General features: G+C 42.1%; 1 protein-coding gene across 5 annotated transcripts in view; it reads right to left on the reverse strand.

Annotated features, from left to right (window-relative positions):
• The window catches only part of nlgn3a (neuroligin 3a), a 224196-nt gene that overhangs the window by 108693 nt on the left and 88841 nt on the right, over nucleotides 1–26662 (reverse strand). For all 5 annotated transcript variants that reach the window (XM_017712536.2, XM_017712535.2, XM_017712532.2 and 2 more), the window contains one exon: nucleotides 22485–22634. In XM_017712536.2, coding sequence (XP_017568025.1) covers nucleotides 22485–22634 — 150 coding nt within the window. The remainder of the gene's footprint in view (nucleotides 1–22484; nucleotides 22635–26662) is intronic.

Genomic DNA, 26662 nt, shown 5'->3' on the forward strand with positions numbered 1-26662 from the left:
TTAGTAAATCACAGCACTGATGGCCAAATTCAGAGATTTCACAAACAACCAGAGCCATAATGTGCACCGGTCTCCTCCATTTGAATAATTGCAACACCTACTCAGCATCTTTTCTTTTCGCATTGTTTTTTTGAATCTCTCTCTCTCGCCGAGTCATTTGGAGTGGCTGAGTGGATCTCATGCCCACCTCCGCACTCGCAGCTCCAACCTTCGAGCCCCTTTTGCCAATCTCCCACTCCCACCTCCTTCATTTTGAGGCAGCACAATGTGGCCAATCTTGACTCCCACACATGTAAGGACTGCTGACCTTGGCTCCTCGGTGAGGCCGAAGCATGATTAATCTCTCGACAAGACAAGTAGCACGAGCTGGCCGGCGAGCCCATATAATTCTCCTCAGGCGGAATCATTTTCGACCCAAAACACACCTGATGATAGACAAATGCTCCCCTCCTCCTACACAGAGACAAATGAATGGGGCAGGGAGAAAAATAATGGGTTGGAATATCAATCTTTTCTTTCCCGCCGCTGAATCATCTACCACAATTCTTCGTGTGATCTCGTCGCAGAGGAACGCTATGTTTTCTTTGATAAGAACCCATCTAGTAGGCTCTGCATCTGCCTCAAGGAGAGAGCCAACGCCAATGTATTTGTGTTCTGAGAGAAAGGGTCCTCTAGGACGGATGTCGGGGGGGTGGGGGGGTCCCCAGAAGCAGTGAAAAGGAACATCACGCTCAGGCCCAATGAACTGCTACAGTGCGGATGTAAATATAAATAAGAAGAAGCAGTGAATCACCCAGAGATAGCACAGACTATAAACAAGGAGCTTGATACACCCGGGAATGAAATCAAGTTTTAAAGGACCTTAAAAAATAAATATTTGCCTCTGGCTAGAACGACTAAGCCCAAGCTGAAAATATTAACTCTCAAGCATTCAGTTACGACAATTCAGCTCCTTTTAAATTTGATTTATCTTTACTTTCGCATTCATTTTAGCCTCCTTTTAAGAACTCTGTCCATAGACGTCTTTTCCACTCCTATAGCCAGCACTTTGTCTTCTCCATAATGTGCATTACTGTGCAGTGATGCTTTATTTATTTAATTTCCAGTACAAACGGCTGTTAAACACAAACTGCTGATTTCTGAGAAGACTTGATACAAGATCGTCCACTTGCATAAGAAAGGAAAAGTCAAAGGAAGCGGGAGTTTATAAAACTGGAGCACAAAAAATTGTCAAAGACAACAGGATGCCTAACAACTGTGCAAGACCTGGTAAGACCACCAAACCTGCCCCCATCAGGTAATCAGCACTTAAAGCTTCCATCTCTGAGAGAGAGGAGAAGATCAAGCTGCTTCAGGTCTGAAAACATCCACAGGTGTTTCTGTCCATCCTTCCACTGTGAGAAGACCACTCAGCGCTGTGGGTCTGAAAGGACGTGTAGCTGATCAAGAAGAACCTCGCTGAGAAAAGACAGAAGAAAATTGGCAAATTAAACAAAGAAGCTGCTGGTGCTCTGAGAACAACAGACTGGCCGCCCCAGAGTCCAGACCTCAATATCGCTGAAGGAGTCTGGGGTTAACTGGATCGTGAGAAGCAAAAATTGTAACCAACTTCTAAGACTGAACTTCGGAAACGTGGAAAAATATTACGGCAGAATTCTTTGAAAAACAGAAAGCCAGCCTTTAGAAAAGAATAGAAGGTGAAATAAAGACACAATAAATAGTGCAAAATTGGCATTTTGTTTTCGGGGATGCATTTTATTCACTTGTGAAATGTGCTGCATTCTAATATGTCTTGACACAGCCTGCTGCTGACAGCAGGGCAGTCCAGTCTGCTCCAATGCTATAAAATCAATAACAAGACTGTATACAGATCATTGAGAATGCAGGCTTAACTTGAACCCAGCCAATAATGCAACACTTTTCCCTATCTAGGCACAATCTTTACCCCAGTGAAGACAACATAACGGAGTTAGAATCGGAGAGCTGGGATGAGCACAACAAAGCTAGGGAAAAAACAATAATAGCATACTGGAGTGGATCAGACACAGCAGTGCTGCTGGAGGTTTCAAACACCTCAGTGTTGCTGCTCGACTGAGAATCGTCCACCAAACAAAAACATCCAGCCGACAGCGTCCTGTGGGCAGCGTCCTGTGGTCAGCGTCCTGTGGTCAGCGTCCTGTGGGCAGCGTCCTGTGGGCAGCGTCCTGTGGGCAGCGTCCTGTGACCACTGATGAAGGACTAGAGGATGACCAACACAAACTGTGCAGCAGCAGATGAGCTGTCGTCTCTGACTTTACATCTACAAGGTGGACCGACCAGGTAGGAGTGTCTAATAGAGTGGACAGTGAGTGGCACTTTTGTATCTGATCCGCTCACACCAGCGCAACACACACCACCACCTCATCAGCGTTACTGCAGTGCTGAGAATGATCCACCACCTAAACAGTACCTGCTCTGTGAGGGTCCATGGGGGTCCTGACCACTGAATAACAGGGTAACAGAGTATCAGAGAAACAGATGGACTACAGTCTGTAGCTGTAGAACTACAGAGTGGAACTATACAGTAAGTGGAGCTGATAAAGTGGACAGTGAGTGTAGAAACAAGGAGGTGGTCAGAATGTTACGCCTGATTGGTGTAAATTATGTTACAAGTAATCCATTTAAAACTGTTTCACTAAAGGAACATTTTAAGGAGCAAACTTGTGATATGATAACAGTGACACAGCAACTTTTTAAAACTCTTAGCTTTTGTTTTGAGCTTGTTTAGGACTTGAGTGGGTAGAAGACACACTCCGCTCTGTGTGGGTAGAATTCGTTCAAGGCAAATCATGTTTATGGGAAACACTGGCAGCTGCTTAAGAACTGATTGTTGTTGATTGAGGTAATGACAGTCAGCGATGGATGCTAAGACCATCAAAGGCCCTCCTTTGATTCTGACCCTGCTCTTACAATAAGTAGCAGAGCCTGACAGACACAAACATCCACAGTGTTTCAAAAGCTTCCTAGTTTATCTGCCTCCAATAAAGTCTGTTGGAATCAATGACACACACTATCTTTCCAAAAGTGTTCACTCACCCATCCAAATCAGTGAATTCAGGTGTTCCAGTCACTTCCATGGCCACAGGTGTATAAAGCCGAGCCCCTCGGCCTGCAGACTGCTTCTACAGACATTAGTGAAAGAATGGGTCGCTCTCATGAGCCCAGTGAATTCCAGCGTGGTACCGTGATCGGACGCCACCTGTGCAGCAAGTCCAGTCGTGAAATTTCCTCACTACTAAATATTCCACAGTCCACTGTCAGTGGGATTATAACAAAGTGGAAGCGATTGGGAACGACAGCAACTCAGCCACGAAGGCGACCTTGGGTTTGTGAAAGGCGCTATATAAATGTAACTTATCGTTATTTATTAATATGGATAAAGAATGGGATGTCACTCAAGTTCATATGCGTGTGAAGGCAGATAAGCGAATGCTTTTGAAAATATAGTTTAGTTTATTGGAGTTCAGCCTTTGCTGAAGTTGATTTTACTTGCTTGGCTGTTTTTAAAATACTCTGGTTTATCAGTACAATAATCAGTAGATTACTCAGTTACTAAGATAATTGATAGAGACAGTCCTAATACACACTGAAGCGCAGATGTACAGAAGGGCTTTGAAGAAATGCAGGATATACTGAGCTTTTGGAACCACTGAAGTTGGCAGCAAAGCTCTGCTTGACGAAAAAGAAGCGTTTTTCTTCATCCAGCAGACATTCGAAATGAAGACATCCTATAAAAGGAACGCTTTATCCAAAAAACGCTAATGTTAAATAAAGAATGAAAGGTAGTCAGGTCCAGGAGGCTTTACGCAAATTCCTTATTAGCACCATTTGGCATTTCTAGGATCTGTATTCCTTAAAATCTACAAAGAGACATCCCAGCATCCAAGACCAACAAAAATGCTGAGTTACATATCAGGCTGATGGAAAGGTCAGCCAAAAGGCAGGATGCTCGGAGCCACTGAGGGATAAGCTGAACTTAAACTGAACACCATTCTGAGGCAAAGTTTTCTTTTTAGCTTTAAAATGAACTCTCTAGGGTAAAAGAATGAAGTCATTCCATCAGAGACCACTCTGCTAAAAAAGGAAGGCACAAAATTGCAAAGGAATCTTTCTTTGACAGACTATCCAGCAAGTAACCACAGTGCATAGCGCTGAATTCCTAGGTGTAATGAGGATCTAACTATGTATAGAATCTTGATATAGTCTCTGTACAGGACCTCTGTAATAATAGGCCAAGCAGGCATTTGAAACACCACTTTTCAAAGTCCTGGAGTGATGCCCCACCAACTTTCGACTGAGATCAGGATGCTAACATCTAAAAAAATCACACAGAAAACAAACAATGAGTCAAACTCACTGGCAAAACCAATGTCTCCATTATAATTCAGCAGCAGGCATTCCTCAAACAGTGAAGCCTTCATGATTTAGCATCTGATGAGAGAAGCTCCAGCTCAGTAATTCTGTAAATATGTTTTAATTTCCACATTCCACAGTTTTGTGTGATCACACTTTGTGATGTGGACTAAAGGTCAGTTTGAGTATTTCTTTCTGCTACCTTGGTGAAAGTCATATATGAACTACAGATGCACCAATGCCGCTTTTCCCCTTCCGATACCGATACCCGCTCTTTCGGCGGCAGCCGGTGCCGAGTACCAATACCGATGCTAACTCTATCTAACCAACTCACCTATAAGTCATGATATTTATATGGTATACATTTTAAAAATGTTCTTTTTGGCAAAATTGATGTACTGCATCACAAATATAACACACTCAGCTTGGCTATATGGCATTTCATTTTTGGATTATAATTATTAGATGTTTTGTTTATGTACTGTACATTTGCCGTTTACTAATACACTCACCGGCCACTTTAGTAGGTACACCTGTTCAATTGCTTGTAAACACAAATAGCTAATCAGCCAATCACACGGCTGCAACTCACTGCATTTAGGCATGTAGAGGTGGTCAAGACAACGTGCTGAAGTGCAGACCGAGCATCAGAACGGGGAAGAAAGGGGATTTAAGGGGCTTTGAACGTGGCGTGGTTGTTGGTGCCAGACGGGCTGGTCTGAGTATTTCAGAAACTGCTGATCTGCTGGGATTTTCACGCACAACCATCTCTAGGGTTTACAGAGAACGGTCCGAAAAAGAGGAAATATCCAGTGAGCGGTCAGTTGTGTGGACGAAAATGCCTTGTTGATGTGAGAGGTCAGAGGAGAACGGGCAGACTGGTTCCAGATGATAGAAAGGCAGCAGGAACTCAAATAACCAACCAGAATCTCTGAGGAACGTTTCCAACACCTTGTTGAAAGTCTGCCACGAAGAATTAAGGCAGTTCTGAAGGAAAAAGGGGGTCCAACCTTTTACTAGCAAGTAAGTATAAGTAGTAATAAGAACCATGTTTAACAACTTAAGTAGCTAAAATATCTTTATTGTGTTGAACAGTATGTAGATAAACCTGTGGCTTTAACACCTCAGCACACAGCAGCTTCTCTGGCTCATAAACAGAGCTGAATGTTGTTTCATATCCAAATTTCTCGAATTGTTTGTCTCCGCTTGTTTATGCTGTCAGTATCAGTGGCTTTCAGTGATTTTTCTGGCTTGGTTGAAGCGACGCGCCACGAGACCCCGCTGCTGAGTGATACAGCTGACTGACGAACAGGCCTGGCTAGCTGGCTGCTATGCTAAAAGCTAAATTAAGGCTAAAGGCTATCATTACGCAGAGAGTCCAGTGGTTTCCTCGGCTCTCTCAGTCACATTAACTCAGACAGTAAGTGACTACACAGCGGCAGACGAGTGATTACTGAAAGAAGCAGCTCAGCCGCTCAGGGAAGATGAAATTACGTCAGGTAACGTCAGAAATTACTTTGTGGTGTTGATCACCACCGATACTGCGTTTAAGTGCCAGTTTTGGCGCCTATACCGATACAGTATCACATAACACTAGTGTAACACTAGCATGAACCTCCACGTGTACTAATCATGGGTCTTGATTCACTTCTGAGTGAACCCTGATCGGGTTGACTCCTGGTGGGAATGCAGTTCTTCAACTGGTCCACACCAAACGAGAGAAATCAGTGTCAAAGCATGTTTTTGTCTTCTTCTAGCAGCACATAAACGCCGTACTGTCTGCATAGTCTCTCCAATTTATCTCTCTTAACAAATCTCTGAACATCATTCCTGAAGCACAAGCTACTGCTGACAAAGCGATATGAATAATAAAATAATAAAGACATGCATTTGATTGTCACATGGATTGCAGAATGTCTTTTTGTTCCAGCATCATGTGGAAGGGACAGAGCACTTGTATCTCTGTTTATTAATCAGAAATTGGCACTCACATGGGAAATTTGTCCCTGCTGTTCACACCTTAAAGGGGGTAAATTTTGAGGGTTTTCGTGGCAGCAGAGCTCCAGCTCAGTGAAATATTAAAGTAGCAAGAGGTGGTGGTAGATAGAACCGGCTGCTCAGGAGCAGCACAGATTTACTGTGGCGCCATCTGTGTACCTTAAACGTCGGACAAACCCCTGCGTGGAGAAACTAGGACACAGACATTGGATGAGAAGGTGCTGTGACAACGGCAATCATACCGAAGTTCACTCACGCAAAATAAAGGTCACTTCTGGTTTAAGAGACCACAGCAATCACGGTGCTTGAGAGACACATATGCTGTCTTTGTCCCTAAAATACTGCCTAGTTTCTCATGTAGGTCCATATGTATAAAGTCCCAGTGCATTTGAAATTGTGTAGACCAGTGGAGCACATTATATTTTTACCACAGAAGGCTCCTCAACCTTACACTGTTCCGTCTGACGTCTTTAATAATCTAGTATATATGTGCTCAACTCTGGATTTGGAAGGTTCGTGTTTGTGTGTGGTCATGTAGGGGTCTTACTAGACGTTTTCAGACTTCTGTGCCTACATACAGGAGCACTGTATGCAAAGGAGCCAATGAAAAGTCGTCACATCCAAATCGATTTTTATTTCAAAAGAGATAAAAATAAAAATATGTAATTAAACGCTGCTCTGCTGGCATGACGAGCAGGTCTCAGGCACTGAATTGCCCGTGTTCATGCCCTTGCAGGCAGGCCTGGCGCCAGAATTAAATCACGAGAGGGACATCTGAAAACCACCGGTGGTGGGGGTGGGGGTGGGGGTGGGGGCTGCATCGCATTTTTGTGGCAGAGGGAAAACATATACCGGGCAAGACATCGACATAAATGCGTCTTTTGGACAAACGCTAAGACAGAATCAACAGCAGAGCCACGTTTACAGCCAATCACCAAAGGTCTGTCCATTTAGGGAATCTGTGCGCTAATTTATCTTCCGCACTATAAAGCGCACAAATATCCCTAAAACACAGCCAGTACAAGTGATCCATGCACTTTGAGTGTTTTTCCCTGCTTGAAAGTATAGAAGCATCTATAAAATAGTGGGGCATGTTGTTTGGTTGGTGGGACACTGCCCCACACAGCGCAGACCCCTGGGGAAGACTGTATTCGGAACAACCCGTAAGAAAAATAGTGCAGATGCAACCCACCTGAGGCTTAATCCTGCATGAAAATACAGTTGGCAAGTTAGTACTGAAGAACGACGAAGAACGAAAATGATAATTAAGATTGATTCTATTCAATACACTAAACCGCGATTGGACTCAGTGATTCAGTTCAGCTGAAATATGACAATACAATAAGAATATTCAGAGAAGACTTCCCCTAATATTTCTCTGGCAAAAACAGAAACAGTCAAATCACTTCAGTAAGGTTTACTGCAAAAAAAGGCAATTCCAAAAGAACACGCTCAGGCTAAATTGCCTGGACAAAGGTAGGCCATACTTAGAATATAAACAAGGTGTGTGTGTGTGTGTGTGTGTGTGTGTGTGTGTGTGCCATTGAAATCAGAAAGCAAAGAAAACAGAAAATATCCTTAAAAACACATTAGCTGGTCAAAATACCCTGGATTCAGGGCGCTTTATTCAGATGAAAGACTGGCATGTCTACACACAGCCGAGTCAACCTGGTGGATGTGATATAATTTGAAGAGGCAGTCGACAAGAAAAAAGGATTACATCTTTTTGAGCCTGATATTTTATTAAAATCTGTCTGATCTCTTACAGTAAGGGTAATTTGGAGATGCGTGTGAGGACATGATGTTGTGTAGCTGCTGACGTGCCGCAGGCCTCAGGTTAGCTGTTGTTGAGTTCAGTACAGGACTGGTGTGGGTTCACTGCATTTCCACGTTTATTCTCCGGTCACCAGTACAATGTATGGCTATGTAAGTGAAAACAGAGTTACAGGGGGCTGAGTGAGGCTGCTGGGGTTCAAATACCTATGTGTATCAGAACTTTGCGATTATTAGCTTTCTACTCTACAGAGCATCCACATATGGAGGGTCGGCTGATAAAATTCAATGAAAGCCAGAATAGTTCGCTGTTTGGTTGACCTTAATACAACAGTTAGTTCTGATGACACAATCTAATTGGTTTAGACGTGTTTCAGCATAAATAACACAACCATATGATTGAGATAAGAACCGGTGACGACGGCTCTGCAGGGAGCTGCAGCACGTTTCTACTTTACCACGCACACAAACAGAAAACAGATCCAGTAGGTCCCATGTGTCAAACGCAAAGCCAGTGGGTCAGAACAGGCCCGTGGCACAATCTTACTCAGCCCATTTCACCATGAGCTGCACTACAGTTCCCAGCATGCACTGCAACGTAATGTGTGCTCCCACCCCCTCCCCAACAACAATCTATGGGACTGTGGCACACTAAATAAATAAATAAATAAATAAATAAATAAATAAAGTGCCAGGTGTCTAGTCAAGCGAATGGCCAGTTTTAAAACCCTACTGTACACTGGGGACATTTAAACCGGTTTAACAGTTCTCTGCCACTAAGGTTGTTTTATATTGTATTTATATTTTAAATTTAAAAAAAATTATTTTATTCAAAATTAATTTTGTACCATTAAAGTATTCAGTGCCCATTTTCTGTGGTTTTGGCATACAGTATTTTCAATAAACAATGGTCAGTGGGGGTCATGACGAAATGTTACGTAAAAATAAAATAGTAACACAGAATTTAAGGTTTTTTTATATGGTGTTTTTTATTTTTTTAGTGGTTGACTTTGACACCCCTGCATTAGATGATTTATAAAAGATCACATCTGACCTGCAGCCTGTTTGATCTGCATCTAAAGAAGAGTTTGACAGCAGGACTACATGAAATTTATGAATGAGCGAATGTGTTACCGACACGCTATTTACTCTTTACGTTACGGTAAATCTGTCAGTGAGGTTTATGAATGTGGCCCAGTGTTGCTGAAATATACATCACTGAGGCTTCAGTGCATCTTGTGAACACCATTTAAGTTTAATTTCCCAAGTATTTAGCTGTGAATGGATTCCTTTAACTGGGATTTGTAGTAGGACTAAAGGAAGCCACTCTGTTTACTGTAACAGAATTGATGTGGTTTTGCCTTTTTATGACGAAATATGAGGAATTTGTTATGCACAGTTTAAAGAGTTCCCTAATGACTACACTGTTCATGATCCACATTTCCAAAACATTGCGTAAATATGGCTGGAATTTGATCTCTATAGTGAGAAAAGGTGGGTTTGATTATTTTTCAATGTTAATTTCAGGAGATATTGGGGTGAAAGTCCAATATTCAGCCAAACTGAAAATATACAATATGTATGGCTGTATAAACAAAGTGGCAGCGCGATATGCAGTATGTATGGCTGTATAAACAAAGTGGCAGTGCGATATGCAGTATGTATGGATGTATAAACAAAGTGGCAGTGCGATATGCAGTATGTATGGCTGTATAAACAAAGTGGCAGCGCGATATGCAGTATGTATGGCTGTATAAAGATAGTGGCAGCGCGATATGCAGTATGTATGGCTGTATAAACAAAGTGGCAGCGCGATATGCAGTATGTATGGCTGTATAAACAAAGTGGCAGCATGATATGCAGTATGTATGGCTGTATAAACAAAGTGGCAGCATGATATGCAGTATGTATGGCTGTATAAAGATAGTGGCAGCGCGATATGCAGTATGTATGGCTGTATAAACAAAGTGGCAGCGCGATATGCAGTATGTATGGCTGTATAAACAAAGTGGCAGCATGATATGCAGTATGTATGGCTGTATAAACAAAGTGGCAGCGCGATATGCAGTATGTATGGCTGTATAAAGATAGTGGCAGCGCGATATGCAGTATGTATGGCTGTATAAACATAGTGGCAGCGCGATATGCAGTATGTATGGCTGTATAAACAAAGTGGCAGCGCGATATGCAGTATGTATGGCTGTATAAACAAAGTGGCAGCATGATATGCAGTATGTATGGCTGTATAAAGATAGTGGCAGCGCGATATGCAGTATGTATGGCTGTATAAACAAAGTGGCAGCGCGATATGCAGTATGTATGGCTGTATAAACAAAGTGGCAGCATGATATGCAGTATGTATGGCTGTATAAACAAAGTGGCAGCGCGATATGCAGTATGTATGGCTGTGTAAACAAAGTGGCAGTGCGATATGCAGTATGTATGGCTGTGTAAACAAAGTGGCAGTGCGATATGCAGTATGTATGGATGTATAAACAAAGTGGCAGCACGATATGCAGTATGTATGGCTGTATAAACAAAGTGGCAGTGCGATATGCAGTATGTATGGCTGTATAAACATAGTGGCAGCATGATATGCAGTATGTATGGCTGTATAAACAAAGTGGCAGCATGATATGCAGTATGTATGGCTGTATAAACAAAGTGGCAGTGCGATATGCAGTATGTATGGCTGTATAAACAAAGTGGCAGTGCGATATGCAGTATGTATGGCTGTATAAACAAAGTGGCAGCACGATATGCAGTATGTATGGCTGTATAAACATAGTGGCAGCGCGATATGCAGTATGTATGGCTGTATAAAGATAGTGGCAGCGCGATATGCAGTATGTATGGCTGTATAAAGATAGTGGCAGCGCGATATGCAGTATGTATGGCTGTATAAACAAAGTGGCAGCGCGATATGCAGTATGTATGGCTGTATAAACAAAGTGGCAGCATGATATGCAGTATGTATGGCTGTATAAACAAAGTGGCAGCACGATATGCAGTATGTATGGCTGTATAAACAAAGTGGCAGCGCGATATGCAGTATGTATGGCTGTATAAACAAAGTGGCAGCGCGATATGCAGTATGTATGGCTGTATAAACAAAGTGGCAGCGCGATATGCAGTATGTATGGCTGTATAAACAAAGTGGCAGCATGATATGCAGTATGTATGGCTGTATAAACAAAGTGGCAGCGCGATATGCAGTATGTATGGCTGTATAAACAAAGTGGCAGCGCGATATGCAGTATGTATGGCTGTATAAACAAAGTGGCAGCGCGATATGCAGTATGTATGGCTGTATAAACAAAGTGGCAGCGCGATATGCAGTATGTATGGATGTATAAACAAAGTGGCAGCGCGATATGCAGTATGTATGGATGTATAAACAAAGTGGCAGCGCGATATGCAGTATGTATGGATGTATAAACAAAGTGGCAGCGCGATATGCAGTACGTATGGCTGTATAAACAAAGTGGCAGCGCGATATGCAGTACGTATGGATGTATAAACAAAGTGGCAGCGCGATATGCAGTACGTATGGATGTATAAACAAAGTGGCAGCGCGATATGCAGTACGTATGGATGTATAAACATAGTGGCAGCACGATATGCAGTACGTATGGATGTATAAACAAAGTGGCAGCACGATATGCAGTACGTATGGCTGTATAAACATAGTGGCAGCACGATATGCAGTATGTATGGATGTATAAACATAGTGGCAGCGCGATATGCAGTATGTATGGCTGTATAAACATAGTGGCAGCACGATATGCAGTATGTATGGATGTATAAACATAGTGGCAGCGCGATATGCAGTATGTATGGCTGTATAAACAAAGTGGCAGCATGATATGCAGTATGTATGGCTGTATAAACAAAGTGGCAGCACGATATGCAGTATGTATGGCTGTATAAACAAAGTGGCAGCATGATATGCAGTATGTATGGCTGTATAAACAAAGTGGCAGCGCGATATGCAGTATGTATGGCTGTGTAAACAAAGTGGCAGCGCGATATGCAGTATGTATGGCTGTATAAACATAGTGGCAGCACGATATGCAGTATGTATGGCTGTATAAACAAAGTGGCAGCATGATATGCAGTATGTATGGCTGTATAAACAAAGTGGCAGCGCGATATGCAGTATGTATGGCTGTGTAAACAAAGTGGCAGCGCGATATGCAGTATGTATGGCTGTATAAACATAGTGGCAGCACGATATGCAGTATGTATGGCTGTATAAACAAAGTGGCAGTGCGATATGCAGTATGTATGGATGTATAAACATAGTGGCAGCGCGATATGCAGTATGTATGGCTGTATAAACATAGTGGCAGCGCGATATGCAGTATGTATGGCTGTATAAACATAGTGGCAGCGCGATATGCAGTATGTATGGCTGTATAAACATAGTGGCAGCGCGATATGCAGTATGTATGGCTGTATAAACAAAGTGGCAGCGCGATATGCAGTATGTATGGCTGTATAAAGATAGTGGCAGTGCAGTGGTGATCCAGGGAACATAGAACATAAAATATATGCCACATTTCAAACAGTGTTGATTTCTCATAAACACCGTGTGTAGGCTGGAGTTGTCTTATCAGATGTTGGAGAACTGCATTCCTTCATTTGTCCTCATTTCTTTAAAAGGTCTTTGTTCTTTTTTTAATTTTCCAACGTTCTCCTAGTTTTCAGCATGCATGACTGAATGGAGAATATCGTTGAGCATCCCTCCATTTTCGTCTCAGGCTTTTGAAATTAAAAATGGTTTAACTTGCGAGAGAAACTGTCTACAGTTACTTCAAAAAGCACAAAAGCCAAATGGAAACATCAAACGAACAAAGAATGCTCTAGTTTCTTGTTTCAGGAAAGGGCAAATCATTGACAACAAAGGCTATTTACTCGGGGGGAAGAGAAAAGACAGAAGAGGAAGAGCCCCTTTGACTATTATATGAACACATGACAACATTCAAGTGCTTTTAAACACAACTGCCTCCCCTGCTTACGTGTTCTACTTCACATGCAATGCATCTGAGTCCTTGACCCAGATGAAAGATGCTCGTTGTCGGGGCACTTTGATGTTTGCTTTAAAGCATGTTCATGGCCTTGTATACAAAGAAATCCTAATCCTAGATGATTTCATATAGAACATTAGAAAAAGAATGGAGATGTTCTCTCGCAAGAGAAAGAGGCACTGTACCCTGCTACATAGCATGGACTTAATCAGGGCTGGGTAGTAACGGAATACATGTAATGGCTTTACATAGTCAGTTTACAATAAAAGGGCAACTGTAGTTTTATTTTTTACAATCTGAGGTGATTTTCCAGGTTGGGAGCTTCATCGGAAGCGACTGATGGTGTGAGTGGAGAAAACAGCCAATCTTTTGCCCTCTGATCGAACTCTAAGTAAGTTATGTTTAAGTTCTTACTGCTGCTGTCCACCTTCATATGATTGACATATGAAAATTGCTTCACTAGTAATGTGATAAAAGGTAATGAACTCTGAACAGCACTGCCTAAGTACCAGATTCACATCATCGCGCTGAATCCTGAGGCTGGTGTTAGTTTCAAATTTGACTGTCCACCTTAAACAGTGCAGCAATTACACATTAGTGCCCATAGAGTTTGAATGTAATTGCTGCATCATTTAAGGTGGAATGGAAAATGAGAATATGAAGCTTCTTCCAATCTCTGTCCACTGTACAAGGCTCAGTTATAATCAGCAAACCGGGGCTGTACCACTTGAGATGAGGGTCCCTGGTTTAACCCCTAAATTGCTACAGATATGCACTTGAACATAAGTTAATGTAATGGAATGTAATTTATAGTTTGTCTAAATGCTCTTATGAGTTTATTCATCAGCTCACAGTAACTGTCCCAAAATGTTACCGTCCCACAAGATCCCAGGAGTCCCGATTGCCCCCACACCCGACACTGGCTGTTTTACTGGACATAATCTGTTATGGCAATTAATCACAGCACATGACATCTGCCGTAACATGTTTATGGCATGGTTATGTCAGTAGTACATAGGAGGGCTCAAGTGAAGTGTTCCTCAAAAGTGAATGTCATTCATCTTAATAAAACAAAAAATATTCATCTTTCAACACCAGATTGAAACGTTTCTGATATGATCAGAAACACATTTAAAAGACCAGGAATGAGGACAGTTTAGCGCTTCAGCGCTCTAATTATATATGATGTGGCATTATTGGCTCAGTTGATACTGACATCAGCAGTTATCACAACTCTCCTGTGGAATAAATATGATCCTGTGGCTCTTGAATGCTAAACGATCTGTATATCAAACGTTTTGAGGTGTCTAATTGACAGCCACCACTAACAACGCGGCACGGTGGCAGTCACAGGAAATCCATATACAGACAGCTGATCTTATTTGGGCAAGCGACATCAGATCAGCCGAAATCGGCAAGCCGGATGGCGAAGTTTCCTGGATTTGATTTGCAGTAGGCCTGTGCCGGCTGGTCGCGGTGGGGGAAAACGCTTGAAAACCATTTCTCCGATCCTTCACTGCCTGACGTTAACGGGGTGAAAAGAAATGCTCTCTCGTTTCGGCGTAATACGAACGAATTCATCCAAACGTCAATGAAAGCCGGTGAATCTTTAACTTTGCATCCCGCGTGGAAAATGGCAGGCGGCTTCGTTTTCAAACGTCGCCGCAACTCCAGGGAGAATCGCTTCATGGCCATTTTACATAAACGGGTTAGATAATGTTGATTTCTCCACCGTGCCCCTACAAAAAAGTACAAATGGCTGCAAGTCACAGCCAGTGCTTCAACACAATGGGATAAACTGCAAGCGAGCGGTGGCTCAAATTAGCAGCCTTGGCAACCACATCCACAGCTCTTCTAATAAGGGCCTTGACTACACCGAGAGCCAGGAGAACCATGAGCGTGTGCAGTGGGGAATGAACGCTTCCTGCAAATTACAAAGCGATTTACATTCCGTTTGGTTTGATCACCAGTTCTCCTGCTCTGTCAGTCGCCGAGGCCGCAAAGCCATGTCAGCAGTCATAGCGAGCGTCTCTCAATGACACCCACACGTCCCATCGCTGCAAAAGCCAGTGCCTGCTTCCAAACGCAATTTTATAAGATCACATTCTTCCACTGCTTAAGTGCGGCAGAAACAGTTGTCATAAGCCACCGTTCATCCGAATGGCCAGTCTGCAGGCAAAAAAAACTCACCTTGGTGTCGGAAAAGAGAAGCAGCCATTGTTAATTTTTAATGTGTATGGAAACAGTAATTAAGTCTTCCCCATAGGAGCTGGAAATTGACATGCTCCGGAGAACCAGTGAGTAATTATATTTGTGAAGAGCAGTGATACAAGATACTCCCTTCTGACTGGGGCTCATTACACATCATTACAGAGACACTGCAACCCAGGCCTATTCTCTGACACACACACACACACACCTATACACACACACACACACACACACACACACACTTCTACCCCAATCGATGGCCTGCTTGCAAACAAGGAAGCAGTTCTGTAAACAAACTAGGCTCCTTAGGTCCCTGACCCATCATTTATGGAGCATCCAAATCTCCATACGCCGCATCCTAGCAGGGGGATCTCACCAGCATCCCGGCATTTGTAATTAAACATTAAACCTGTAACGAATTCTCATTCATCTAAATGGAGAAGGATCTGGATGTAAAGCTTTCCAAATAGAGCCCCAGGAGAGAGAGGGTCCACCCTTTGAAGCCTTAATTACCGCTTCTATCGGATGGGAGAAAGCGCTGGAGGAAGATGACAGAACTCCAGAAGGAGAAATTAAGCAGTCCTCTTTAATTGGGACGGTACAGAGACCTTAGTTACTGTAACTACAGTACTGTGCAGACCATAGCATTCATGTCATTTCCTGTCAAAACAGCAAGCTGTTCATTTTTTAGCACTGGGAAATAAGTAGAAAACATAGTTACGTTACAGAAAGACACAACACAGACGACTCAAGCCCATAAGCTGTCGTGAGCGTTGAACAGGATGAAATTAGTATAAAATGCTGGTTTTAGATCATCTTTTTTTTGCATTCTTACTGCGGCCTTGTAACAAGAAAGTACATCTCTAATTTAAGTAGAAATGACTTAATACTAGTGGAGTATGATTATGCAAATAATCATAGCAAATAATATGTGTATAAAATCGATTTTTTCAGTAATTTTCCTTTATTACACTGTAAATTGTTGTGCTTGCCAAGATTTCAAATCTTAGACTGGGAAATATGAGATTAATAGTCTTGTTTTAAAGGTTATATACTAGTTCCTATCTTTTGAATTCATGGTATATTCTATTTATATGTTACACATATGTCTCTTATGCTTTAATTAGTCAGGAAATCTAGTCCTTTTCTGGTAAAGCAAGATAAAGTATCAATCACACACACACACACACACACACACACACACACATTTGGGCGGAGCTTGATTTTCTCCTCTACCTCTACAAACATGAAAGCTTTAAGTGCTGTTTATCTGATGGGGACAGTTTGGTGGCGATCAGATCTTGCATGGTTGTTAGGAGTTCCATTTAATTTGTATCTCCTACTTTCAGAAACTCCTGTGTCCTGAAACTCTTCCTTATGCAAGTGGATAACTTAAAGGCTGTTTTGACTGGAAAAGGAAAAAAAAAAAAAAAAAACGAAGGCTGGTCTCTGACTTTTGCACAGTATTGTAAGTCAGTAACTAATGCAGTCATAAGCAGAGCTTTAAGCACCTCTGGTCAACTTACATGATGTCGTTAAGTGTCTAAATGAAAATGAGTTCACATCGTCTACAGACGTCACACTTCAGCTCACTTCAGTGCACAATTACTGTTTATTAGCTAAATTTAACGTACCGTGGAAAACATGAAATGTGGCATGTAAAGTGCAAAAAATGGTTTCAACACCTGAAATGATCTTAAATCTAGTTGATATATCTAATATTTTTCATTTTGAGTTGCCATTGTAACAACTTCTAGACCACTATTGTGATTGTAGTCATAACATCTCAAAATATTGGCAGATAATATTGACGTGTTTCAAGCATATTTCTTACAACAAGCTGCATTATCTGCCAATTTGACCTACTAAACTTAAAACAAGCAAAAATATCTGAAATGAGTTATAAAATCTTGTAATAAACTTACAACGAAATCAAAATGAGAAAAGTAAGGTATACTGACTAGATTAAAGATCATTAGAAATGTTATGCTTTATTTTTTCCAATGTGAATTCACATAAATACTGTATAAAAACATAATTTCAGTCTGTTCCCTCTGGAGGACGTGGTAACTTGTCAGAAGTGCCCAAACCTTCGCAGACAGCTGTATAATATTCAGTAATATTTCTTAAATTAGATGTAAAGATGATGAGGTTTCTTGGACTTGATGACCCTGCCGTATGTTAGAATAACAACAGCTTTGGTGATGCAGTGGGATGTAAAATCTGGTCGTCATGCCAGAATCCAAATTCATTTCAACCAATTTCATATCGGAAATGCAGCGGACGCAGAACTGGATGCCGACATCCTCGCAAAACTCAAAGACAGCCAGAACGGAAACTACAAAGCAGTTCAATCAGGGCTTTCCCTTCAAGTTGGAAGTGCACTGTGTGCACGAGCTGCTGGAAGTAAACTAATAGGAACATGAATTTTACACAACACATTTATTCAGGAGAGCACCGCCTGGGGGCTTTACTACGGTGGCCCACAGAGTCTAGAACACGGCGAAAAATGGTCCTGTCAAGTGAAATGATCTCAAATTTATTCTATATGCAAACAATATTATCTGATAATGTAGTGAGATCATTTGACTTACTGAGTTACATAACCTTATAATATTCTTATTATACAGCAGTCTCACGATGAGAAATATCAGATATACCGCTGGATTTAAGACACTCTCACTTCAGAAGACACGATTTTTACAGTGTACAGCATTAAAGAACAACATGTTAATAAAACCAGAGCATCAACCGGAAAATAAACATTAAAAATGTGCTTTTTTCTGGGAAAAAAAAAAAAAAAACCCCACAGATGCTGAACCATTCAGTGAAGATACATTAATGTTAAGCCACAGCCCAAAAGCATTAACCAAAACATTAACTTTCAAAACGCTGCATTTGATGTTACTCATATTGACAGTTTTCCGCGCCACTAAGTGCAGATGTTTTCAGCATGAGGAGACATATGAGACCATCTCGCCACAAATGATGCACAGCCAACCTGAGCTTGTGTTGATGCTGCAGATGCTGTAGTAGCCTCGGCCGGGTTTGTCTGAAATAAGCCGATTTCTCCTCTTATTCTCCAAGGTTTCATTCTGATTTGTCCATCTGGATTTTCGTGACCAAATTGTAAGACAAATTATTCAGTAACTGCATGAAATTAATGCACATTTTTATATATTTATTTACTTTTTGTAAAAGCCCCTCAAATGAACAGAACATGTGTTTTCTGATCTCCACATATCACTACATCCTTACAATTTACTGCTGAAAGCCAAAAATCTCCGCCGCTCTTTGTGTTGTTCTCTAAAAGTGATGTTTCCAGAGCAGATCACTGAAGAGACGCCGTCTGTTTATAGTTTAGAGCCCAGATTTGGGGAAAAACGGGTCGACTTTCAGTAGAAAAACAAACTGAGTTCAGCTTCTTTTATTATAAGGGTTTAAAATGACGTCACCGTCTATTAGACTGGAGAGAAGAGCTACAGCCTCACACAACGCCCAGCTTCTGAATGGAGCTTATGGAGTATGAACGTTATGAAGAACACGACCAAGTGCGGTTTGGACCCACCGGTGGTCCCGAGGAGCTGAAAAGGCTACATACCAATCTCTTCTGATGGTGACAAACCACAAATCACTAAGACCGACACTTCAGTAAAACCATTGAAGTTTAAACGAAAATGTGTTTTTATCATAGAACGTTTCTGCACAAAACACTTTGAGCAATTCCAGAAAATTATTAGGGCCCTTTTATTTACCAATACATCTTTTTATTATTAGTATAATAAAATTTAAAAACGATTTCCACTTTTCTCCTGGCTGCTTTAGCTTGTTTGAAGGAGCTTTTGATACAAACATAACTTTGATATTTTATTTATCACATGTCCTTATTAAAGAAGGCCGAGAGGAAGACGTCGTGTTCTGAGACGCATAAGCTGGACGTCCGTCCCGCCGCCGTCTTTTAAAGATCAGAGCATGAACTTCGTCTCCTCTGCAGACCAGTTTCTGCTCCGCCGTGTTGGACGGTATAAACTCTCACTATGACTTAAACTTTCCGATAGGGAACGTAATCGGATACAGACGTTTACACATATATTATTCTTCTATTTATTGGATTATTTACAGGATTAGATAGAAGCTGCATTCCGAATGGCCTCAATCGGACTAGACTATTCCGGCTGAGGTGTTTACATGGACGTATTGTTCCGATTGAGCTTTTAGTCGGATTATTAACAGATTATTAGGCTGCATGTAAACATGGCTATTGATGCATCAAACCACTGATGAATGTCAACTCTCTGCTTTCTCATTCTGGGTGAACCTCACGCAGCAACAATCAATCAGACTGTTGTTCTGTGGTGTGGTAACTGACTGTCTCACATCCACAGTCACACAGTAAACACTGGAAGATTATTTACCTGCTTCAGGGCTCAGAACCGGCCTATAACTCCGTATATGCTTTCCCTCTTTGCACCTCAACCTGCGTGTGAGGCCAGTGAAGCAAGTTGGTGAAGGAAGCATTTTGGTTCGTTAACTTAAAGGCTGCACGGCTACTGCAGGTTTTGAAAAACATATAAATAAATGATACAAATGCAAATTCCACTCTAAAACAAGCACACGTGGGTCTTCACTACGCTCAAATTATTATATGGTCCAGAACGTTTTTTCTTATTATTTTTAGCAGTCGCGAATGCTGGGAGCGCGGCCACCCCCTCAGCCGCCCCTCCCTGCGTCCCTGGTAGTCAGTAACATGTTACAGTAGAGCCGTTTTTACTCTTTTATTAATGCAATTGTTAATGCTGCTCGGGGAGAAGAGGGACCTGTGTTTGGTCACCGTCGTTAGAGTTGCCTTTTTTCACTTCATTATATTGTCTAACTCTCTGAGCCTCAATTATTCCCTGCTCATCCCTTTAAGCTGCCTAATTAAAAGACTGCTCATTTTGTATTAATATTGCTTTCTTTATTTATTTACTTTGCACGAAACGGTTCGTTATGCCTTGAATTTCAATTACATCTGCTGCAGCTGTCAGTGTGTAAATACTGCTTTAAGTGCCTGCACATAGCTTTAAATGACAAAAGTGCTGAGCCTACTTCATCCTGGTTCTGATACCGTGCATAAGTTATAGGCGCATGTTTACCAACAACTAAAACATTTACAGTGAGCCATGAAAGCAAATGCATTGTTCACGGCTACTCCCACCTGCAGTGAAAAACATTTCACATTTCCAGGATTTTTCTTTCTCTATCACACATTCGCAGCAGAAGATTTGTGGAGCTGCGCTTGGTTTTCACGTTGCAAGAGAAATGTTGCCCAGACATGTTTGCAAAGACACTTTTCAACAAGCTATCAACAAAACACGGGGCCAAAGGAAAAAAAGGAGGAAAGAAAGACTTACTGAGCCTGTGGCTTCGGTCTGCACTGCTGCACGCAAGCTTTACATACGAACTGTCCGCTGACAGCTTCTTCTGAAGGTATAGCTACTGATGTTCACAGCGTGGCTTTCACTAATTCCACAAAGAGCGTTACATCTCGTCCACCCACCATCAAATGCCTAACTTGATTAAAAACAAGTCAGGAGAAATCAGCCGCTTAAACAGTCCAAAGCTATTCAGAAAATCATTTCAGTGGTAAAAACTCATTACTGTTCCATACGGTATTTAATGTACTGTACTGATTAGATAATCACCTCTGATAAGAGTAAAATGAATTTTTTTCGCTTGTGCAAAAAATGTAAAAGTTACCTCTGACCAAATTACATTTAGTTGATTTTCTAAATAAAAAAAAAATGGTGCACAATTTCTATGCTTGCCAAGTTTTAGGCACCTGAGAAAAGCACAACTAAAGATCCATTTATCTGGGTGGTAAACAATTGTTTAGAAAAACACCAATATTAGAATAAATAGCAGCAACAATACAATAACCCATGGTTTTATGTGTTAAACCATTCCTAAACATCTCCTCTAGGAAGCTCAATATCACCCGTGGCTAACATCCGGTACCTGGATTGAATAATTAATACTTAATTATGTTCATTCAGACATGCTGAGATAAATGATGGTAAAATAAAAACGTGTTGGCAGCATCGGGGAAAAATCTTGAACCAAACTCAAAAAATAACCACAAATGAAACGTTTTACCATCATGTGCATCTGTTCTAATCATATACTGTGATTATATATCATATAATCATTGTACATTATTAGATAAGCATAAGTTTAAAAGCATTTACAAGATAAATGCTTTTAAACAAAGTGTTCATCTAGTATTCCCCATTTTGAGCTTGTGGCACAGATTACAGGATTATTTAGTCTTCAGCTTGTTTTAAGGAGTTTAGTAAGACTGCTGACAGATGGTTTTACTTGCTTTCAGCATCATTTCTTAAGATAAGTGCAGTCGTCTGCCAACAGAAAACAACGATTTCAAGATTTATGATATTTACACCTAAAAAGCAGCACGGAATTCTATGCATCATTAATCCACTACCTAAGATGTGTCTGAACCCAATGAAAAAGATTGAACAAAATTGCATCATAGGTGTCCATTAGTGGATCTTTTTACAGAAAGGGTAGCCTGGGCGGGTCTGATCTCGTAATGAGAGCGTCTGAGGACCACCGTGAAGAAATCTGGGCTAAATGTGAGCGGGAACACTTATTAGGGTGGGACCAAACTGAATGTGAAGTTTCTAAATCAATTCGATGTACAGGGGGCAGCGATGCTGCACTCGACACCAGTGGTGGGCGGACGCCTGTCGTTGGCCCATGGATGTAATGCAAGTTAGCATGGCTGAAAAGTCACCCCCCAAAAAACTGAACTAAACACGTAGACAGAGTAAAAATAAACCCCACACAGTGAAAGAAACAGACCAGTTAGCTAGCAGGACGTTTTTGCTGGCTTGCTTTTATTATCGATTACTGTGTCGTTGGATCAGAGGAATTTGGGGGGAGGTCTTAAAGGCTGGTATGCCTCTAAAACCCACCCGCAATCCAGCAAAAAGAAGTTTAGAAAGTGGTCCCAGGTGTGTGTTTTCGTTGCGAGGTCACGCGTGACCCCGTGAGAAGAGGAAACATGCAGAGGTTTCTTACCTAAAACGCCGACCCGGAAGTTGAGCGTGATAACGATGACGTTGCCGTAGCTGGCTAGCACGCTGCCGTCAATCATGTTCCCGGTGCCCTCCATGTACGAGCCTCCATGAATGTACACCATCACGGGTTTGGCGCCGGTGTCTCGTATGTCTGCAAGAGTGGCCACCATTAAACCTTCTCTCTCCCCCTCCACCCCCAGCAAAGCAAGGCTCAACACCACCTCGGCACGCGGCCCTCCCAGATACCAGCCTCGGACTCTCTCTCTCTTAATGAACCGTGCAGGCCGAGCAAATAGATGTGAACAGATGACGCCGTATGGAAGGTCAGGATCTAATTGCCAATCGTCTGCTCGCTGTGGCCAGGCGCGTTTTGTGCGGCCTCGATGATGAAACGGTGTTCAAATTTAATGGACACTCTGGATCTCATAATGCCAAATTGCCGCAGTATAAGAACACGGAGGCCCCGGTACTCAGAGGCCTCCCAGCGAATAAGACGTGATTACCTCGCACGACGCTAATGAAGGTTTTATCGGCACAAAATTCCTCATTCATTCGAACCCAAATGCTGCCTTTCACCCCATTCACACGTTCAACCTCTTTGTCCGCGGATTCGCTGATTATGTATGCGTCTGTTTGCTTACGCCGACACAGCGCACTGAAAGAGCTGTTCAGTTTTTTGAATGTATTTATTTATTTATTTATTTATTTATTAATGAAATGCTGAGGCGTGATCGAAAAGAGCTTGAAGGGCTCTGTTTTGACATACATGAATCCCCCTCTTCTCACTCTCTCTCAGGCATGGTGGTTGTTTGGCTCCGAGTGCGAGGAGAGAGCTACTGGGCTCGCATTCAAACCCTTATATTGTATTCAGGGTTGCCATGGCTACCGGAGACTGAAATTCGAAATCCTCAAGAAACGGCTAATCGCAAACAACATTCTGGCTGGCGAGGCTGCTTCTTCCTGCAGATCAGCCAGCCCTTCATATTACACGCATGCCTGTTTACATGTATGTGTCCACGGCGAATTAACGCAGAGCACTTTTCGTCCGGATGAATGAAATGTTCTGTGTCGTCCCTTTTTTTTTGGTTATTATTTATTTATTTCTTCTTCCCTTAAAAATGTGCCACATGACAAGTCTTTCTTTCTGCATGCAGTCTCGGAATCCGCGCACACGCTTAGGTCCTGTGTTATTTATCTGGTATCTGAGAGAGCTGTGATAAGACATGGCTTTAAAACTGACAATTCTCGGTTGACACTTATCTTACACAAGAGAGACGATGCATGGAGTGAAAAAGAGGATGAAAAGAAAGAGAATGAAAGATTTGCTCCTGTACCGGGGAAGCACAGGACACTAAAACAAATGGAAACAAAGAGAGAGAGAGAGAGAGAGAGACAGAGAGAGGAAAAAAGAGAGAGAGAGAGAGAGAGAGAGAGAGAATAAAAGCACTGGCAGGGGTAAAAAGAGTGATTAGTCATGTCAGTGTTATCAGTAACCTCTTTTGTTGATTCACACCAAGTTACTTTGAGAAAAACCTGCACCGATTTAAAAAAAAAAGGAAAATAGAACAAAAAAGCCCTGGACTGGAGCTTCAGGCCGCTGTCATTGCGCCAGTGCATCTTCTCTTCAACTGATTAATACTGAAGCGTCCACCGTTTTCGAGCTCTACCTGACAGAAGGCCTGTAAGGGCGCCTCATACTTTCAAGAAGGCGAATGCAACAATTAAAGCAAGACATTTCACAGTATGTCTGAAAGGTATGCGCTGAGAAAAAGGGAAAAAAGGCACAGCGAGATGTTAATTAAAACACACGGCAAACACATTTGAATTTCATGGACACATCATTTGAGAAAAAAACAAAACAAAAACAAATGTGAATGACCTTGAATGGGATATAAGCTACACAACTGTGCAGTAATGACCGACATGTGGATGTTGGTGGGGAGGATCATGAACATGACACGCACCCACACTCCCACATACACACACATATGTTTAGAGGACATGCCGTACTTGTCCAGGAAAAAGCTCGACATGCATAAATCTGTTAAACGATCTCCACCAATCATCTCTGAGCACGTTATAAAATCAGAAATACCTCTCACTTCCGTATTAACGTGAGTGTGGTCCAGTGTAAGTCTGCTAGCGTATAATAGCTGCTGCGTTTTGTTTATGTACTGTTTTGTATTGTTTGTGTGACTGTTTTGATGTTTTCCATGTGTTTTGATGTTTTCCATGCTGGCTGTGAATTCTGGCACCGTATTGGTCAAGCCTGACATTCTTACATCACTCAGAGGCTCCTGAGACTGGCTGCTTGAGCTTGAGCAGTCCTACCAGGCTGATCAGGATCTACTTCTAAGGCTTGGGAGGCCTTGTGGGCTATGAGGCTTCCTGGGCCGGCCACTTGAGCTATGCCACACCACAGCTATGAACCTGCTTGGGCTGGCCGCCCGTATGAGGCTACACCGTACCTACGAGGCATCTCAGGCTGGGAGGGACCTTCTACTGCAGCTAAGGACTTTTTCTGGACTACAAGGCTTCCTGGAAAGCTGCTTGAGCGATGCTACACCACAGACAGGCTGGCCACTTCAGCTGCACTACACCACAACCACAAAGCTGCCTAGGCTGGCAACTGGAGATACACCACAGCTATGTGGCCTTCCAGGCAGAGTAGAGGTTAAGGACTCTTTCCAGGGCACAAGGCTTCCTACTTGACCTATGCTACACTGCAGGAAGAAGGCTGCCTGGGCTGGTCGCCTGTGTGAGGCTACACTAGAGCGACGGACTCTTTCTGAGCCAGCTAAGTGACTCTACGCTGTGGTCTGGGGGGATTCCTCCTCTGCCCTCTTTTAGCTTATTTTGTTTACATAAATTTTTATTGTAAAGTGTCCTTGGGTTTGAGAAAGTCACTATATAAATGGAACATAATTAATTAGTTAATAATGAGACATTGTTAATATTATTATTATTTCTTTAAGGTCCTATTTCTGCCATTTTATCTACTGTTTTCTGCAAGTAACATGATTTCTGCTGTTGTGTTTACTTTCGAAGGAATGTGATCTAGTCCTGTCAGTTTTGTAACAAATGACCAATTTGAGCAAGCCAACACAAAACGTAATATAATTCACTTATCAGATGTGCTTTATTATTAGTCTGATTAAACAAATGGATGGAAGTGTTTACTGATATAAACTGTGCTTTGAAGGCGCTCGCGTTTGAATTAACAACTATTTGTCTCTGTGTTTTGCACACTGTGGAATTAGACCTCTGCATTTAACCCATCCGCACAGTGGAACACCACATACACACTAGTGAATACACACACTAGGGGGCAGTGAACACACTAGCCCGGAGCAGTGGGCAGCCCTATCCACAGCACCTGGGGAGCAGTTGGGGGTTAGGTGTCTTGCTCAAGGGCACTTCAGTCATGGACTGTCAGCCGAGGGGATTGAACCGGCAACCTTCCGGTCACAGGGCTTGTTCCCTGACCTCCAGCCCACGACTGCCCCTAGTTTTTTTAGAAAAGCAGCACAGTGCATTCAATAAGAAACGAAACCTTGTGCGTTTTACACACTGATAGAAAACTTCGTTCTCAATGCTGAAATTCATATAATGATCAAGCCACTTTGGGGTGTTTTGGGCCCAGTAGCAGTGCGCAGGTTTTATCTGACAAAGGGGACCAACATCAGGAGGCTACAGCTTACAAACAGTGAGAGCACCACATAAAAGTTGCAGATGTCAAGCATAAAACTAGGCAAACAAATTATACTGAGTTACAATAATCCTCAAATGTCTAATGCTCACTTTGTCAACATTAAAACACAAAATAATAAACTGTATTATGAACAGGAATTCACAGTGTTAATAGATACCAATGGGGTAATGATATGTATAAAAGGTAGTGAAGTTAGCTGCTAGGCTACCTGCTTCACTAAGCACAGCTCAATATTTGTGTGGTGGCTTTTCACCCATGCAGTCGCTCTCGGTCTTAGCTTGCAATGACAGTGCAAGATGACCAGGGAGGGAGGCTTCAAGGGAAATATTATCAGTAATACTGGCTATGTACTTCTGACAACCCCACAAAAACGATATTTCATAATTTCAAAAAGTGGCGATGACATTTTCAGCATGTGGGCTGTCAGGTTCAGGTATTCCCATAGATGTCAGTGCTGAACAACCTTC

This window comes from Pygocentrus nattereri, chromosome 8, assembly GCF_015220715.1.
Source record: "Pygocentrus nattereri isolate fPygNat1 chromosome 8, fPygNat1.pri, whole genome shotgun sequence".
NCBI classification, from domain to species: domain Eukaryota; kingdom Metazoa; phylum Chordata; class Actinopteri; order Characiformes; family Serrasalmidae; genus Pygocentrus; species Pygocentrus nattereri.